General features: G+C 49.5%; 1 protein-coding gene across 1 annotated transcript in view; it reads left to right on the forward strand.

Moving 5' to 3' along the window:
- Tbcd (tubulin folding cofactor D) overlaps window positions 1–17,115 on the forward strand; it is a 163,441-nt gene that overhangs the window by 75,586 nt on the left and 70,740 nt on the right. The window contains exon 14 of the mRNA XM_051159315.1: window positions 13,791–13,947. Coding sequence (XP_051015272.1) covers window positions 13,791–13,947 — 157 coding nt within the window. The remainder of the gene's footprint in view (window positions 1–13,790; window positions 13,948–17,115) is intronic.

Here is a 17,115-nt window from a genome sequence, read left to right on the forward strand (position 1 = left end):
CTCCCTCCTTGCTCTTCTTGTTACCCAGGACCTCTCCAGGATGTTTGGCCAGATACGGGCTGTGACCGCGGGTGAGGCAGTGAGGCCTGTGCCCTGTGCCGCAGCCTTAGGGGTCCTCACCTGCCACAGGCAGAAGGTGGACATGTCAGCGGGGCAGGCCTCTGGACTCAGGCCTGTCCGGCCTTTTGACCTGGAGCACAGCGTTCTTGTCTACAAAGGTCTTGCTTGAGAACCGGCAGTTAAGTTACCAAAACAGACGCAACCTCCCTCAGTGTTTTAAATAGTTTTACTATTTTGTGTAGGGCTAGGGCTGCATTTAACACTTTCCCTGTCCATACACACCCCGTGGGCTGCTCATTGAACATGCCTGGTAGGTAGTGGACTTGGTTTCTTATTTTAAGGAAAACTAAGACTATCAATGGGTTTCACATACTCTGTCACCAAATTTGGCAATACAGAGTTGGGCAGTTCTAGTGGGACAGGGCCAGAGTGTGAGAGGACATTTTGTTTGTCATTTGTTTCCCTGAGAGAGGTGAGCGTAGGCCCCAGGGACCCTGAAGGGTCAGGTGTGTGATACTGTCACTTAGGTTTCCACTTCTCTATTAAGGCGATGCCACTCTGAGCTTTTATAGACTGGAGATAATTTATTTTGTTGAGTAGGTAGGTAAGACCCTTTCTCTACAAGGGCCCCTGAGGGTGCCTTGCTGAGAGGTAACCTGTGGTGGGAGGCCTGGCTACACCAGAGCGTGGCCTGTGGGCAGCCTGCGTGGGGCACATGTTCTCCTGCCTCCGTTGCCTCTGAGCTGTGTAGAGCCGGGTTCCTTGTGGCTCTTCAAGAGCCTTCAGGGGAGTGGTGGAGGGTGAAAGGCTTTTTTGTTTGTGTTTGTGTAAACACAGTTCTTCCAGTCCCTCCTGGTGTTGGCTGGCACCTGTGCTCTGTGTCTAAAGGGAAACCTGAAACGCTGAGCAGCGGCTGGCTTTGTCTCTGATTGGGAAACTCAGTTTGGGTTTGTGAACTTGGGCCAAGTCTTGAGGATTCCCACAGTTTTCCTCACCTGCCTGTTCTCCCAGCCCAGCCATGCGGCTCTGGGGCCTGGTTTTCTAGCCCTGCTTGGGACACGTTAGTCTTCCAGGCATACATAGCTCAGGCACCTGATCTCCCGGGTGCATTTGCTTTGCTCACAGCTACAGACAGAAGCTAGTTAAACTGCACAGGGACAGGTAAAAATTAAAAATGAACATTAAGATTTCCATTTTTTCTCCTCATGCTACACATAACGCCAGGATAAGAAATATGATAGCAATGTCAGCAAGCAGCTAGAGGTGTGCAGAAGACCCAGCCCTTCTTCCCTGACCGGCCTCTCCAGAGCGGGGTACCTGCTGTCTGCTGTCACATTGTTCACCAGGCTTGATCTTCAAGGTTATTCTTTCTGCTTGGCTGTGTCCTGAGCCCATTACTTCCTATCTGGTGCAGTGAGAGTCTTTTAATCTTTTTTTTTTTTTTCTGTTTTTATTTTTCCAGACATGGTTTCTCTGTGTAGCCCTGGCTGTCCTGGACTAACTTTGTAGACCAGGCTGGCCTCAAACTCACAGAGATCCCCCTGCCTCAGCCTCCCGAGAGCTGGGATTAAAGGTGTGCACCACCATGCCCGGCAATTTCATCTTTTATTTAAATATTTTGTGTAGTGTTCTACAAAATCGTTCCTTGGATTTCTGGATATATGTGTGAGTGCATGTGTGTGTGCATGAACATGTGTGTAAACACGAGTGTGAGGACAATCTCAGGTATCATTTCTCTGGCACTTTTCACCTTTTTCTTAAAGGTTTTGTTTTAAAATTGTGTGTATGTATACAGGTGCCTGTAGAGGCCCAGAGGAGGGTGTTGGACCTGGAGTTACTGTTGGTGAGCTGCCTGGTGTGGGTGCTGGGAACTGAACTTGAGTCTTGTCCCGGAGTCGTAGGTGCTCTTAACCACTGAACCAGCCCCCTCTGGCTTTCTGCCTTGGTTCTGGAGACACGGCTTCTGATTGTCTTGGAGCCTCTCTCGTAGGGTAGGGCAGCTGCCCAGTTGTCCCCGAGGGATCTGTCTGCCTTGATTTCCTCAAAACTGAGATTACAGCACACAGTACTATGTCTGGCCCTTAAAAAAACAAAAAACAAAAAGCCCAGACAAAACCCAGGGGATTCTGGGGATTAAATGCAGGTCCCCTCACTCCTGCATGGGCCATCTTCAGACCCATTGACCACTTTAAAGTGAGTGAGGCAGTGACATGTGGGATATAGGGTTACACAGCCATGGCTTCTGTCCCATTCCAAGGCATTTTTATCACCACAGAAGACACCAGAACCCAGTCAAGAGTCACCATGTCCTTCCCTAGCACAGACAACTACCAGTTTGTTTTCTGTCTCTGTGATTTAGTAAGTTCAAACTTTTGGATCTGACTTCTTTCACTGGATACAGTGAATTCAAAGTTGTTTTAGAACTTAATTCCTTTAAAGACTGAATACAGTGATGTCTGGGTTGTTGCCGCCTCTTGGCTGTGGGCATTTCTACAGCAGTCTTGGTTGAATTATAGTTTCCTTCCCTTACCTCTTGGTTCACAGCAGATCTCACGACAGTCCTCTGTCCACGAAATTGCTTTTCACAGCACAGTACTGTCTTATACCTCTCGTAGCGAGCACTACAGTTTTATTTCTGAAAAAAGGAAACCAACCTTTACGCCCAATCTGTTGGTGTGACGGAGTGTCTTGATGTGATTTTGGCTTGTGTTTGCCTCAGTAACTAATGATGTTGAGCATCTTCTCACGTACTTGCTGCTGTTTCTGTATCTACCTGTTTGGGCAAATACCTCGTCAAGAGATACATCTGTTTTAGGCTGCGTATCATAGCACATCTGCTGTCCTCTCAGCACTCAGGACAATGAGGCAAGCAGAACACACATTTGAGAACACCCTGGCCTACCTAGTAACATAATGTCTCCAAAGAAAACAGACTTCAAAAAAGTCCAGCAGTCCATACCTGGTGTGAAGGGGGGTGCTGAGAGACATTTGTTTTATATATATATATATATATAATTTTTTTTTTGAGACATTTGTATTTTGAGAGAGTGTGTTTCTTGGATGACCTTGAACTTGTGATCTACCTGCCCCAGTCTGCCTAGTGCTATGGGGAGTTTGTGTAGCATGGAGACCAAGCCCTTACTAGATGGATGGTTTGCAGATGTTTTCTATCATCTTGTTGCTCTTCTTATACCCTGCATAGTGTCTGTGTTACATCCGTATATTTTTTTTTTTTTACCATTCTCCTTAGTGTTTCTGTTTTGTGCACAGTGTGTAAGTGTGTCTAAATACATGCACACATGCATTAAGAATGGGCTTTTACCTGGGCATGGTTCTTGACACCTTTACTCTGAGGATTTGAGAGACAGAGGTAAGTGGATTTCTATGGGCTCAAAGTCAGCCAGGGCTGCATGGTGAAATCCATTTCAAAAACAAAACAAAACAAAAAACTGAAACCTTTAAAAGTGTCTTTAATCTTTTTGCTCTTACTTGGTAATTATTAAGTTGGAGTTGGTATTCTCTGTGAACTAGCATGCTGTTCAGTAAAGGGAAGTGTTAACATGTCAAGGCAGTGTGTGCCCCAGTTCTTACTGCTCATGTGTCTGTTGGGGCCAGCACATTGTACAGCCTCTGTTCTTGGCTTACACGGCTTGTATGTTTCTGAAAGTGGAGATCAGCATAGGGCCAGCCCTGAGCTGCGATACTTAGGAGCGTGGGTGACACTGCCCTGTTCGGCTCTGCAGTACACTCAGGGTGCTGTTCTGCCTACATTTTTCTATTATTTTAGACGCTTTGATAGTGTTGATGACATTTGATGAAAAAAATTAAAGTTAGATTTATCTTTATTTTGTATGTCTTTCATGCATGTCGTAGCACACATGGAGGTCAGGGGACAACTTTGGGGCGTCCTCTTTTCTTCTATCATGTGGATCCCTGGTATAGAACTCCTTCACTGATGTGTTTCCTCCAAAAGCGTCTGCCCCCTAAAGTTCCTCCTTTGCCCATTAGTGTCATCAAGTTAGACATCCGTCAGCAGACGAGTGCGTTAGGTCAGCACCCTCATGGTCTGGTCGCAGCTCAGTGACTGGCTCCAACAGCTAGGCCTCCTCGCCTTGAGCACACGAGCCTTTCCGTTCTCCCTCAGTGACCTGGTTCTGCAGAGAAAACGAGCAACATGAAGGACGAATGCTGTGAGCCTGTGAGCTGTCCCTGCAGGCGATAGGTACCCGCCGCCTTTTCGTGGGGGCTAGATTTCGTAATTGCAGATACCAGCGGAGCATCCTTGGAATTGGTGGCCAAGGCTGACTGCTAGGCAGTGTGATAGGAAGTCTGAGGCCTACTCCGCAGGGCTGTACCCACCAGGTCATGACCAGGAAACCTGTAGACCAGAACCTCTCCAGTCACGTAGTCAAAGATGGGTGCCAGGCTTGAGATTGACCATGACTAAGGACATGCTGCCATGTTTGAGGTGCCCTCTGTGATCATGGGTCACTTGTTCCTCCTGGAGTCTTGTGCATCTCTTACGCTACTGCCTTGGCTTAAGGCACTTCTGACACTGCAGTCTCCTGAGATCCTGCTGTCTCTGAAATACCTGTGATGTTCCCAGAGGCTAGAGCCAGGGTCACTATCTTGGGCCACTGGTGGCCTTGCCCTTAGGGGCTGGGGACCCTGGCTGTAAGTCAGGTAGAACTGGTCTCGACTTCCTGGTTTAGTCTTTAATCCTCCTGGACGCTGTTTTTGCTTCTTTCATGCCCTCGTACCACCACTCTGTCATTAGCTGTGGGTGTTTTGTGCCAGCAGCACAGCATCAGCACAGAGCACGCCCTTGGTCCTGCCTCATGGCTATGCCATTCCATGTCCCTCCTCTGTGGTGGCCTGTGATGGTGGCAGCAGGCAGGAACTGACAGGTCCTGGCTTGTGGGACAGGAACCAATGGCAGAGATATAGGGAGCCAATGCTAGGTCTTGTTGAAAATGATGTCACAGGGTCTCTGGGAGTGTTTAATTGGCAAAGAACCACTAGGATCACTTGAGAAAACTAGTGTAGTCCTGAGTATAAACCTGGGCGGGCTTGGCCTGCCGGGAAGTCAGCACTCCAGTGGCGTTAAGAGCCAGCAGATATACTGGGTGACTGACGATGGTGGAGGTATTGAGTTTTTTTTTTTTTTTTTTGGTCAGCCTGGTGGTCTTTCACCGTGCCCTTGCTGGGTACCACTAAGCTCCCGGCAGAGCCTCTGACCGCAGCACAGTGACCTTGTTTGTTGTGGTCCTTCTGTATTTGGGCAGTTGAGAGAAGCTTATCCCTCTGGCCTGTGTCCTGCTCCCCTGGGACGCTGCACTGGCCTTGCTTGCTTTAGTTTGAGTAATACAGGGTGGGGTTCATGGGGCTGTTGGCATGTCTAGTCATAGAGAACACAGAGAAGGGGAGACGCAGCTGTGGGGGTTCCCTGCTGTGGACACGTGCTGTGGAGCCTGTGGTGCTGTGTGCATACCCTATCACGGGCAGAAGAAATGGTGTCCATTGTACTGTGTGTATACTCAGTCATGGGTAGGTAGGTTGGGGTCTGTGGGAGCTGTGTGCACGCTCTGTCATGGGGCAGACTGTGGAACACTGGGTCAAGACAAGGAAGATGGAATCCAAAGGGAATGGTGCCTTGGGAGGCTGACCTGTTTGCCCTTTGGTTGAGTTGTCTTGTCTGGGCTACAACTGTAGGCCTCAGTTGGCCTCTACTGGTGAAGTGGGGTTTGGTGGGAAGTGGCTTGAGTGTTCCCTCCAGCCTCATCTGTCAACAGCACTTGGATCCCACATTTCACTTGTGGCAGCTGCAGCTTGTTTCCTGCGCTCTACCAACACGCCTTGTGATGCAGAGCCATGTCTTGCATGTGAAGATGACTTTCCATTCTGCTGGGAGGGCCGGTAACATAGACCTGTGGTAGCACCTTGGTGGTAGCTGCTATGTCCAGAGTGTGAGCTTGACTGGGAGGTGGAGCTGCTGCCAGTTAGCTGCCATGTGTGTAAGCCCTGCAGGTAGGGGCTCCTTCTGGAGAGACGCGCAAAGCCCCGGGGAGGCGCTGGTGTCCCTGCTGCCAACCCCCTGGCATCCATGGAGGCTCCAGCGAACCCCTGCTTTCTGTCCTCTTTGTCACCATGGGCTCTCACAGAAGCTGTTTTATTTGTTTGGTTTGGTTTGTGTGGTTCTTTTCTTCTCTTTTCTTTTCTTTTAAAAAAGACAAGGTCATTCACTAGCTCAGAGTGACCCTGAACTTACAGAAATCCACTTTGTAATCCCAGCTTGCAGAGTGCTATCAAGCCTGGCTTCACATGGAAGCTTTGCTGTGCGTGCCAGGACAAAGCCTTGCGTCATCTGTGTATGTGGCCTACTGGACGTCCGTTGGTGTCCTAGATCCCTGACCACTCACCATGCCTTCCAGTAACACGTGGAGAGGCACCCCTGGGCTCTCCATTTGGACAGGTGCTAAACCACACTCATCAGGATGACTTTCAGGGTTTCGTGCTTTCTTGACGCTCTTAGGGGCTCCTATAACAAAACACCTCATACTGAACAATTAATTTTCAATTTTTCAACAGTGAATTGTCTGTGTCGTGTGCCATCAGCCCCAGATGTGACTTTGCCTAAACTTCACCTGTAGCTGAGATTCTAATATAGTGTCACTACATGACCTTGTCCCCTCACTGCCACACTCACTGCCACTGCCCACCCCTGTTGTCCACTCCTGTCGTGTCCATCAGGGAGGCTGTTTATAGGCGCCCATACTTCTTACTAGTCATGTGCGTTTCGTCTGATTCTCCAGCCGACAGGCATGGAAGTGGGTGGATATGGGCACTGTACTGCGTTTCTTGTCACGGTGTCTAGAAGAATCTGCTGTGCCACCCAGGAGGCTGGTGTAGGTGGGTTGGGTTTAGCATTTCTGAAGGGTCCTCCCCTCGTGAGACTGCACCTTTAGTGGAAGTGTCTTCGCCTGTGACTGAATTTCCTGTGAGGAAGCACCTTTGAAGGGCGCTGCAAGCTGGTAACTGTACCTGCTGTGGGAGTGTCTCATAGGATCCTCAGGACACCTGTCTGGGTTGCGTGACAGACGGGCCTTGCCTCTTGGCTGTGTATTTGGAGGGTCTCTAGGACCCAGATGAGTGCAGAGCCCTTTTCTAGATCAAATGCGGGCTTACTGTAATGACCTGCTCAGGAGGTGAACGCTGACGTGCCCCTGGAGTGTGGATGTACCCTACAGCTCTGGGCGTGGAAAGTGTGCTCCCCACATGCGGAGTGAGTTGTTCCTGGCTCTTCAAGGGAGGCCAGATCCACACGGCTCTGCTTCTCTTCCCTCACAGTACAGGATTCCATAGCCAAAGGCCAGATGCTGCCGCTGCAGGTCAGTGAGGGACCCCTGGGGCCGTTCTGCCATGGCCTGTGGGAGATTATCCCAGAGGTCTTCGGAGCCCAATGTTCTGTGCACCACTCTACTCATCTTCAGCATATTCAAGGGACATTTTCCCTGAGCAGGTTGGACTACATTCCTCAAGCCGGTGCGATGGCTCTTGGTACAAGGGGCAGGTCCTTCAGCCACACCTGATCTCGGAAGCTAGGACTCTGAAGCTCAGGCTGGTGGGCGGGCTTCTGGGTCTAAGTGTGGCTCCACTCATGGGATGTGGTAGATCAGGGTATTGCACGGATTTATGCATCGCTTGGGAGACATTGCTACCTGTGGTGCCTGTGTGCCCATGGCCAGTACCTTGCCTGTTGTTAGCCTCCTGGGCTGCACTGGAAGAGGTGACTTTCATACATTTTCATACTGTCCCCTTGGGATTGCTTAGGCCACTGTATACTTTATCTCTGCAAGTTCTTTACCATCGAGTTTGACTATGAAGGTCGAGCAAAGCCTGGGGTTTGCACCAGACACACCTCAGGAACCTGCACGCTCCACGATTGCCCAGTGTGATAACTTGTTTTAAATTAATATGGCTGAGTGGCTATCAAGAGATATAACTGTGTGGTGATTTTTATGAGCTGGTTGTTTCTACTTATGCAAAGGGTACCTATATCCGTGTGTCCCTGGCTTATAGGCTATACAGACCCTGCAGTGAGGAGTGTGGGGCTCTGGGGGTTAAATCACGTCTCTCGCCTGGAGGCCGCTCTTCCTTAGGCAGCCTGTGTTAAGCAAATGACATGCTGTCCAGAGAGAAGGGTGTTTAAATTACCTTGCTGGACTCCCAAGTTGCCAAAAGGAAGCCCTCTGGGGTATGATACATATATTTGACATGCATTTGCAGTGTGTAATTGGAACCAGGAGAATGGGTTTTTGTTCAAATCTATTGAATAGTTTCCTTATTTTAAACCTGTTGAATCTGGAAAGAGCTGTTTCAGAATTTCTGTCTGATAATGATTATATAAAGGTTGAAGGCAAAGATTTTCCTGTCCCAAATCACCATTCCCCCTTCCCCGAGCCCAGCTTTGTGAGTGCTCAGTGCCCTTGTAGCCCCTAAAGATACCCTGGGTCTTGTTTCCTAGATCTCTGAATAACAGAGCTGGAAACTGAAGGCCTACCTTTCACAGGGCAGAGGCTGGACACAGCTCAGGAGGCCATCCACAGAGGTGCCATCTTAGGAGCAGCAGACAGGTCCAACCTGTCTTCTCATGCCAGTCTCACTACCTTGGGATGAATCAGAGGCAGTAGTCAAGTCTGGCATCCCCCTGCCCCCACCCTGTTACTGCTTTCTCAAGTTGTCCTTTCTACGAATCAGGTCCTTTCCAGTGATCTGTATCCTGGCATCCTGCCCTTACTGTGCCAGCCTCCACTTAGCAGCTAGTTGCTGGTGGCAGTTGCCTCACACCATATTGTTTGTCACCTCCTGGTGTTTGCTGTGTATCTATGGAGGATGCATTTAGATATCTCAGCACAAGAAGAGCCAGATGCTGTCCCTGAAGACTGCTGACTACTGGGCTGTGGGCCAGAATAGGGGGAAACCAGTCAGGGTTTTGCTGGGTGACTTTGGGGCCTGATGCCCTAATGAGCTTTACTTTCTGCTTTTCTAACTTACACTTGTAGAAGGACACAGGCATGGGAGGCTCAGCTTATGGTGGCATCTGAAGATTCTGGCTCTGCGTGGGGACAGGCAGGGTGGGAGTGGGCTCTTGGAGCCTGCACCTCTGATGGCCTCTCAAGTTGGATGGGCAGTTGGAACCGCCTGGTGTCCTCCTAGGCCATTAGTTCTCTGAACAGTAAACAGGATTACGCCCTGAGAAAGTCCTTCACCACATACTGTAAGTGGATACAGACCCATCACTTGATTTTCTCATGGGTGGCTTTGTCACTAGTCCCTGAAAAGGGCTAGTTTCCAAAATTATCTCACTTCAACTTGGGGACAGAACCCTGGGCGTGCTGTGGCTGGCTCTATGGTGTGTGAGGTCTGTGTCTGCCTGTTGGGGTTGCTCTTGGGTGGTACCAGACAGCTTCCTAGCACGGTGCAGTGGAGATGTGAGGTGGACATTGAGAATGCTGACACTGCCACTCGTACTTGCCTGCCTGGAAATTGATTTTGTCCTGTGGAGTGATAAGTTGACACTTAGAGAACACACTCAGCTTTCCCTGAGGCCAGAGGCTTGCTGGCCGGCCTTGCCCAGAGCATCTGGGCTGCGGTGCCTATATGAGCTCCAGGGAGTCCAGCTGGCAGTGGATACCACGTATATGGACACTACCTTCCCACAGGTGCCACAGCCAATTTTCTTGACATTGTTTGCTCCCTAGTGGGCAGCCCTGCTAATTAACAGAGTTGTGAATTTGAGCTATATAATGGCAAACTAGGAGCAATTCCAGCTCAACTTGGCTGTGTCAGTAGAACAGAGGACCTTTCAGCAGTGCAGGTTGGATATAGCTCAGGTTAAGATAACTGTAGATGTAATTCCTAATCTACAGCAGCCATGTTGGTTCTCTTTTGTTAGGTTTATATTTAACCATTAGCTCCATGTTTGGGGAAATATGAGGTGTGTACAGGAGTAATGAGAGGCCTATCAGATAACTGGCTTGCTGCTAGACTGCTTCCTGCTCCAGAGAGTCTGCCTGGTGGTGTGCCTCCTCCCTCGGGGGCAGAGAGGCCTTGTAGGGAGTGTCTGGGACATACATTGCAATGGCAGTCCAGCAGAGAGGTGGACTGTAAGGCTAGTTGGGAGTTGGGTAGGAGCTGGTAGGGACCTCAAGAATGACCCAGAGGAGCCAGCTCTGGCATGGTAGGAGGTGGGGCTGGGCTGAGCTGTTGGGTGTAGGAGCTGTTCCTGTGGGTGGGGCTGACTCAGAGGTCGGCTGTGAGGAAGCCGGAATAGCTGGCCCTGGGATGACTACTTACTAGGCTCTCCATGATGCCCAAGACCTCAGGGTGGCCGCTTACGTGAGAAACTGCTGGGAATACAGGCTGTGTCTTGGACATCTAGAGGCCAAAGTCTGTCCCCAGTCAGATGTCCTGATGCTGTGACTTGTCAGGGAGAGGTGGGTTCTCAGCAGGACCACGCTGGGCGACTCAGCATCTTAATGAGGATGCACTACAGACAACAGTGCTCCCTTAGCATGTGTGTGTCCTGTGTACATTTTACAGCTTCCCTGAAACACCACAAGTGTATGAAATAGCTTCCATTGAACCATGACTACTTTTGATGTTTATATAGAAAAATCCTTAGAAGCAAAAGGGCAGGGATTTGTTTTTATAACATCGATAGTCCTTCAAGTTTTGTTTGTTTGTTAGTTGTGTGTGTGTGTGTGTGTGTGTGTGTGTTGCCTATGTATTTCTGGGTGCTATTTTCTGATAGAGATGCAAGGGACAGGTGTCTCACATACACACACCTGATTGGTGCCAGTCTTCACACTGTTTGGGGACACAGAGCTGGTACTCGTGTGTGGTCAGGGAATCGAATGCACTGTTGGGGGTTCTGAGGGTAGCACGCATGTAGTCCTGGAAGCAGCGTGCTCCACTTTTCTGGGCGTAAGAGTCCCTGGACACTCGCATGTCCTTTGCATGGCCTGCTAGTAAATGACTAAAGTCTTTGATTTACATACCAGCTTTAGTGCTGGTGGCCAGCTCCTGCCATGTCACAGAACGCCTAGCTGTGGACACTGCCAGAACTGTGATGCCAGCAGGATGCTCCTCTGTTTCTCTTTAGGTTTGGTGCTGGAAATTGAACCCAGCCTCATATTTGCTAGGCACCGGTTCTGTACCACTGAACCATATTGCTAGTCCTCCAGTCCTGTTTTAAGCACATTTTAAAACACCAGTGAGAGCTGTCTCTGCATGATTGTCTGGCTGGGATCAAGAAATGGAGACTGGCAGCATCCTCCTCTAGAAAAGTCCATTTAGCATGGCATTAAAAGAATAACCTATCTTTGCTCTGTAAAAATCAAAGTTTTTCTTAAGTTTTTGTATTACACCTTCCATTGTAAGAGACTTAAACAGATTAGCAATTGATCTTATAAAATCAAATTCCAGGCTGTCGGATGGCTCAGGTAAAAGGCACTTGACAGCCTGAGGTTACTTCTTGGATCTCACATGGTGGAAAGACAGAAATAATTCCTGAAGGATGTCCTCTGACCTGCACATGTGCACAAGCACGTCCACCTACAACCTCCTACACATAGAAATAAATTCCTTTATGTGACTCAATAAATACAAACTCTCAGCTATGAGAGGAGTACACATCTCTTACAAGCTGTACTTCACAAACACAGGAACACACAGAACAGACACAGTAACATTTGTTTTCATTATTTTTGTGTGTGGTATATGTGTGTATAATATGTATGTGTGTTGTGGAGGCCAGCGGGCAGTTGTGGGTGTCTTCTCTTCTTACAGTATTTTTTAATACAAGGCTCTTCGTATTTGGCGAGATGAGCTGTCCATCAGGCTGCAGGGACCATCTCATCTCCGTCCCTCCTGTGCTAGCATTACCAGGCTACGTGTGCACTGGGGACGTGAACTCAGGTCCTCATGCTTGTGTGGCAAGTGCTTTACTGACTGAGCCATCTCCTAAGCCCTTATTTAATTAATTTTTTGTTGGCATATAGCTGTTGTACTCAGTACTGGCTTTCATAAAGACATTTTCATAAAAGTGTATAATCTACTTTTACTGTGTTCCTCACCACATTTCCTTTTCCCTTCTCTCCTGTTAGGGCCTTTTTGTTTTTCCCAGACAGTTTTGCTTCTACCTTCATGTCGTGTGTATGCGTGATTTTTGCATAAGATCTAGGATCTATAAATGAGAGAAAAATACGACATTTACCTAAGTGAGTTAATTTGCTTAATATGATAATCTCCAGTTGGATCCATTTTCCTGTAAATAGCATGATTTCATTTGTGTCTTGCGTGTACACACACACACACACACATACACACACACACACACACTCGGAAGTCAGACATCAGTGTCAGGTACCTTCTGTCCATCTCATTTTCTGACAGGTTCTCTCTCTGAGCCTGAAACTCATTGATGTGGCTAGGCTGGTCGTCCAGCGAGCTCCAGAGGTCCTCTGTCTCCTCATGTACCCAGGTTTGGGGTTATACACCTTAACAAGCTTGTCTCTTATATGGGCGCCAGAGAGCTGAATTCAGGACCTCAGGCTTGCTTTGCAGACACTTCAGTGACTGAGCCCCTTGATTTGTTCTTACTTATGGTGGAATAAAATGTGACTGTTTAGATGTACTGTATTTCCTTTACCCATCCTTCTCTGGACGGATAGCATCTAGGTTGGTTCTGTAACTTAACTATTTTGAACAGTGCTGCAAATAAACATCAGTGAATGTGCTGGGGATGGTGGCACACACCTACAAACCCTGCAGTGGGAAGCTGAGGCAGGCAGAGATCGAGGCTAGTCTAGCCTGATTTACATAGCAAGTTGGAGGCCAGCGATAGCTACATGGTGTTACCCTGTCTCAAACAAAAACAAAGCAAAAAGTGTTTATGAGCAAGTATGTCTGTGATACATTGACTTAGAGTCCTTTGAGTAAATTCTCAGGAATGTTATAAGTTAATGTTCCAGCATTCCTGCACACATCTTAAATTCTCTCACTTCTTTGTATCAACTGGTGTGTGTGTGTGTGTGTGTGTGTGTCTGCCTGTCTGTCTGTCTCATGCGTGCATGTGTTTTAACTGCTTGGTTGTATTTTCACTAGAACCAGAAGAGGAATTCATATGACCCTATCTCTTGGCTGCTGTAGACAGCTTAGATAGTGAAACAAGTGACAATCCTGTGCACACAGGGCAACTAAGACTGGCTTTCTGTGTCTGCTTCCTCAGGCCTGGGATGTCCAGGCCCCTCTGTGGTCCAGGCCACATGGTAGTGCTTCCTCCCCTCTGTGATAACAAGAGCTGGGATGGTGTTCCATGTCTTCACATCCTTCTGCCTCATTTGTGGGTGTCACGATCACTCCCCTTTTTATCCTGGCGTGGGCTTCTGAGTTCTGTACTCTCTTGGTGTGACCACAAGCTTGGCAGCCCAGCTGTGGGTTTTGTTTTGAAGTAGGGTAGCTTCTTTGTGCGATGCTTGAGAAACTAAAAGATGCCTCTTTACCTTTGGGCTGGTGGACTTGCTTTCCTTTCAGGGTTTTTCCTTTCTGTTGTTTGTTTGCTTGTTCTCTGAGCAGAGTTTGAGTCTTGCAAGCCTGAGTGCATGGCCTGTCTGTGTTTCCGCCACGTGCTGTGCCACCAGCTGCTCATTGTTTCTGTTTCCTGCCAGTTGTCACGGTGATCTTAAAGGCGCTGACCTACGACGAGAAGCGAGGAGCCTGCAGCGTCGGGGCCAACGTCAGGGATGCTGCCTGCTATGTGTGCTGGGCCTTTGCACGCGCCTATGAACCCCAGGAGCTCACACCTTTTGTGACAGCCATTTCAAGGTAAAGCCTGTTGGTTGTGCTGAAGGGTGATTGTGCCACATGGCAGACATGCCTCAGACAAACATACCACCTGTTCAGAAGCTGTCAGCCTCCGGTGAGCTGCTCGGTACAGCTAGCTGCCAATACCAGCATCTTGGGGCTCCGCTCTTCCCCTTTCAGAGGTGGATCAGACAGGAAATGACTACCATGTCTTGTGGGATGGGACAGGATCTGCTATGTGGAGAGAGAGGGTCCCAAACACGGCTGTCCAGGGAAGCAAATGGGCCCCAGGTCCCACCTCAGACCTTGCTGAATATTTAGAAAGGTAACATGTATGGGAACAGAGGAACGCTCAGTCACTAGAATACTCCGGACTCCACGCTGCTAGTGACTCTGCAGCCACAAGGTGCTGAGGGTTGCCTAGTGAGCATGCAGTGACTCAGGCAGCGAGGACCCGTTAGCGACATTCGCGTCAGGGTGGACTCTCTGAGCTACTTGGTGCCTACCTTTGCCTCCTCAGAAAGAAACAAAATGAAGTTCAAACGCAAAAAAGCATTGTCGTCCCACCCCCACCCCACTGTTTTGTGCCAATTGCCGCACGGAGATAGAGTCACCTGTGCTGAGGACATATGTTCTGCATCCTCCCAAGGGAAAAGAAAAAGAAAACAAATACCCATGAAAGTCAGGCAAGGGAACTGCAGTAGCGTGCCTGGCGCATGAAGGTCCAGAGTTAGAGCCTGCAGATGTGGAGCTACCGCCCTTAGACCTGGGACCTTGGCCCTCATTGGCTGGAGATGCTGCAGTGTAGTGACCAGCACCTGGCTCCGCTTCTGAGGGTGCTGCCCTCTCCCCTGCCTCACAGAGCTCTCCAGGACTGTTCACGCTGCAGATTGCTGAGTGAAGTGAGGTGTAAGCACTGGACGTACAGCCTAGGGAGTCAGAACAGACAAAACATCCCACAGTTCTGAAAGTGTGAGCTAAGATGCTAAATTTCCAGGCCCCCTGGAACATCCCCCTCCCTCCACCCCCCATTCCAAGGCACAGCTCCAGAATGTTCCGCCTGGGCATTTTACTGGAGCCACCTGCTCTCAGGAGCAGTTGCTCTGGACTGGTTCTATGGAGCATAAGCATACATTGATGGTGTACAATGTGACAAACGTGTGCGTCTCAGGATGCTGCGCTGTTGGTTGCAGACTTGGCTGTGAGAGGGAAGGGACAAGAGCCCAGCTGTCCAGGGTCTGTCCACACTGTGACCGCTCTGCTGCCCTCGCCATTGCCGTGCAGGTTGCTACTTATGTGGCTTTGAGGGAGGTTCTTGCAGCTGCTTTCTTGTCCTCACCTTCAACTTTCTGACACTGTATTGTATATGTAGCCAAAAGGTTTTTATCTTGTTCACAAGTATCCCAGCGAGGTGCAGCTCCTCACATCAACGGTGTCTTGCTCAGTCCACAGGACTCCGGCAGGTGGGTAGCTGCCGCCACTGTCGTCGTCTTCTTTTTATCTTTTTTTAAAATCTTTTTCTGAAGATGAAAAGAGGTCAGAGTGTGGAGTAGGAGACAGGCCCAGGGCCAGGTGTGACCCTGACGTGGCACTGAGGAACTGCCAGGAGACTGTGAGGCTGGGAAGGACCCTTGGCTCTGGTGTGCAGTTGCTTCCTGCTTCCAAGTAAAAGCAACCCTGACATATTCTATTCAGAGAGCAGCGATCTCTCAGGCTGCCGTGCCATGTTCTTCTACCCTCTCTGAGGCAGGAGGTAGGAAGGCAGGACGGCCTGAGGGAGGAAGAGATAATGGGGACAGGTGCTGGCCTGCGAGCATGTGGCCGTGTCAGAGGGAACGTGCGTGCGGCTGTCTCACCATTGTCTTTCGTTAAATGTAAGGGACTCAAGGCCATGCTGTTGCTTTTGAAGGCAAGAGGCACAGATGAGAAGTCCCAGCCAACTTCCTCACGATTGTAGGGACCTGTGGGCACCTGGTCCAGAGCGAAAAGCCAGGGTTACACAGTTCCCACGAGAGTGCCTTTCCTCACTTCATGCTGCAGAACTTGTATCACAATACTGGGTGATTTTGTAAAGAAATGAGCAGTCTTTGAAAAGCATGGCTGATAAGCTGGGCAGTGGTGGCACACCCCTTTAATCCCACCAGTTAGGGGCAGAGGCAGGTGGATGGTGGATCTCCAAGTTTGAGGCCAGCCTGGTCTACAGAGCAAGTTCCATGACAGCCAGAGCTGTGCAGAGAAACCCTGTCTTGAAAAACCTTAAAAAAGAAAGAAAGAAAGAAAGAAAGAGAAAAGGAAAGCAGGGCTGGTAGGCGTGACGCATAGTAGGCATGACGCGGCTCTGAAGTTCGCTGTGTGATCTGTCGGGGTTGCAATGGGTCTTCGGGCTCTGTCCTGCTTTCTCCAACTCCAGCTTTTCCTATGGCGAGGAGCTTCCATAGCTGCTGAAGGAATCTGCTGCTTCAGGGCCATCCTTCACCACGCAGGGAAGAAAAGCAACTAACTGCACATCAGAGCCCAGGGTCCTCCCCATTGTCACAGTCTCCTGACAGTCCGTCAGTGCCACGTCAGGGTCACGCCTGGCTCTCTGCCTGTCTCCTACTCCACACTCTTGTCTTCTTTTCATGCTCAGGGGGAAGAAACACCAAAATATAATAAGCTCTTGGCCATGAGGCCAAGGACCGTAGAAGGGAGCTCGGCCTGGTCTTCCCAGAGCTTACGTGAGCCAAGCTTTCTGAGTGTAGGATGTCCCACGGGGAGGTATTAGGTTGAGATGTCAGGTGTGATGTGTAGACTGCTGCTTCTGGTAGGACTTAGTGGGTGGTTGTAGCAATGGCCTTCACTTTACGTACAAATCAGTCTCTGGAACGACACTGAATTTCCTGGCCGAGGAGTAGTTGGTATGCAACAATCTCTGGCTGTCATCTGCACAAACTCTTGTGGGTGCCCTTGTTTCTTTGGGCTTGGAGAGGTTGGACTTGCTGACTTGTGGGACAAACCTGAGGTATTGCTGTGGAGCTCATGTCTGTATGGTGTGCTTGGAAACAGCAGCTGTCCGGCTGCTGGGCTGCCAGCCCTCTCCTTCACAGACGCCTGATTCTCCTAAGCTAGCAGCCAGCAGCAGGCAGTGGTAGCTGCTGTGGACTTTCTTCTGAGAAGGCTTCTTCTGGTCCCTTTGCCCACACCTGCCTC

This window comes from Acomys russatus, chromosome 16, assembly GCF_903995435.1.
Source record: "Acomys russatus chromosome 16, mAcoRus1.1, whole genome shotgun sequence".
NCBI classification, from domain to species: domain Eukaryota; kingdom Metazoa; phylum Chordata; class Mammalia; order Rodentia; family Muridae; genus Acomys; species Acomys russatus.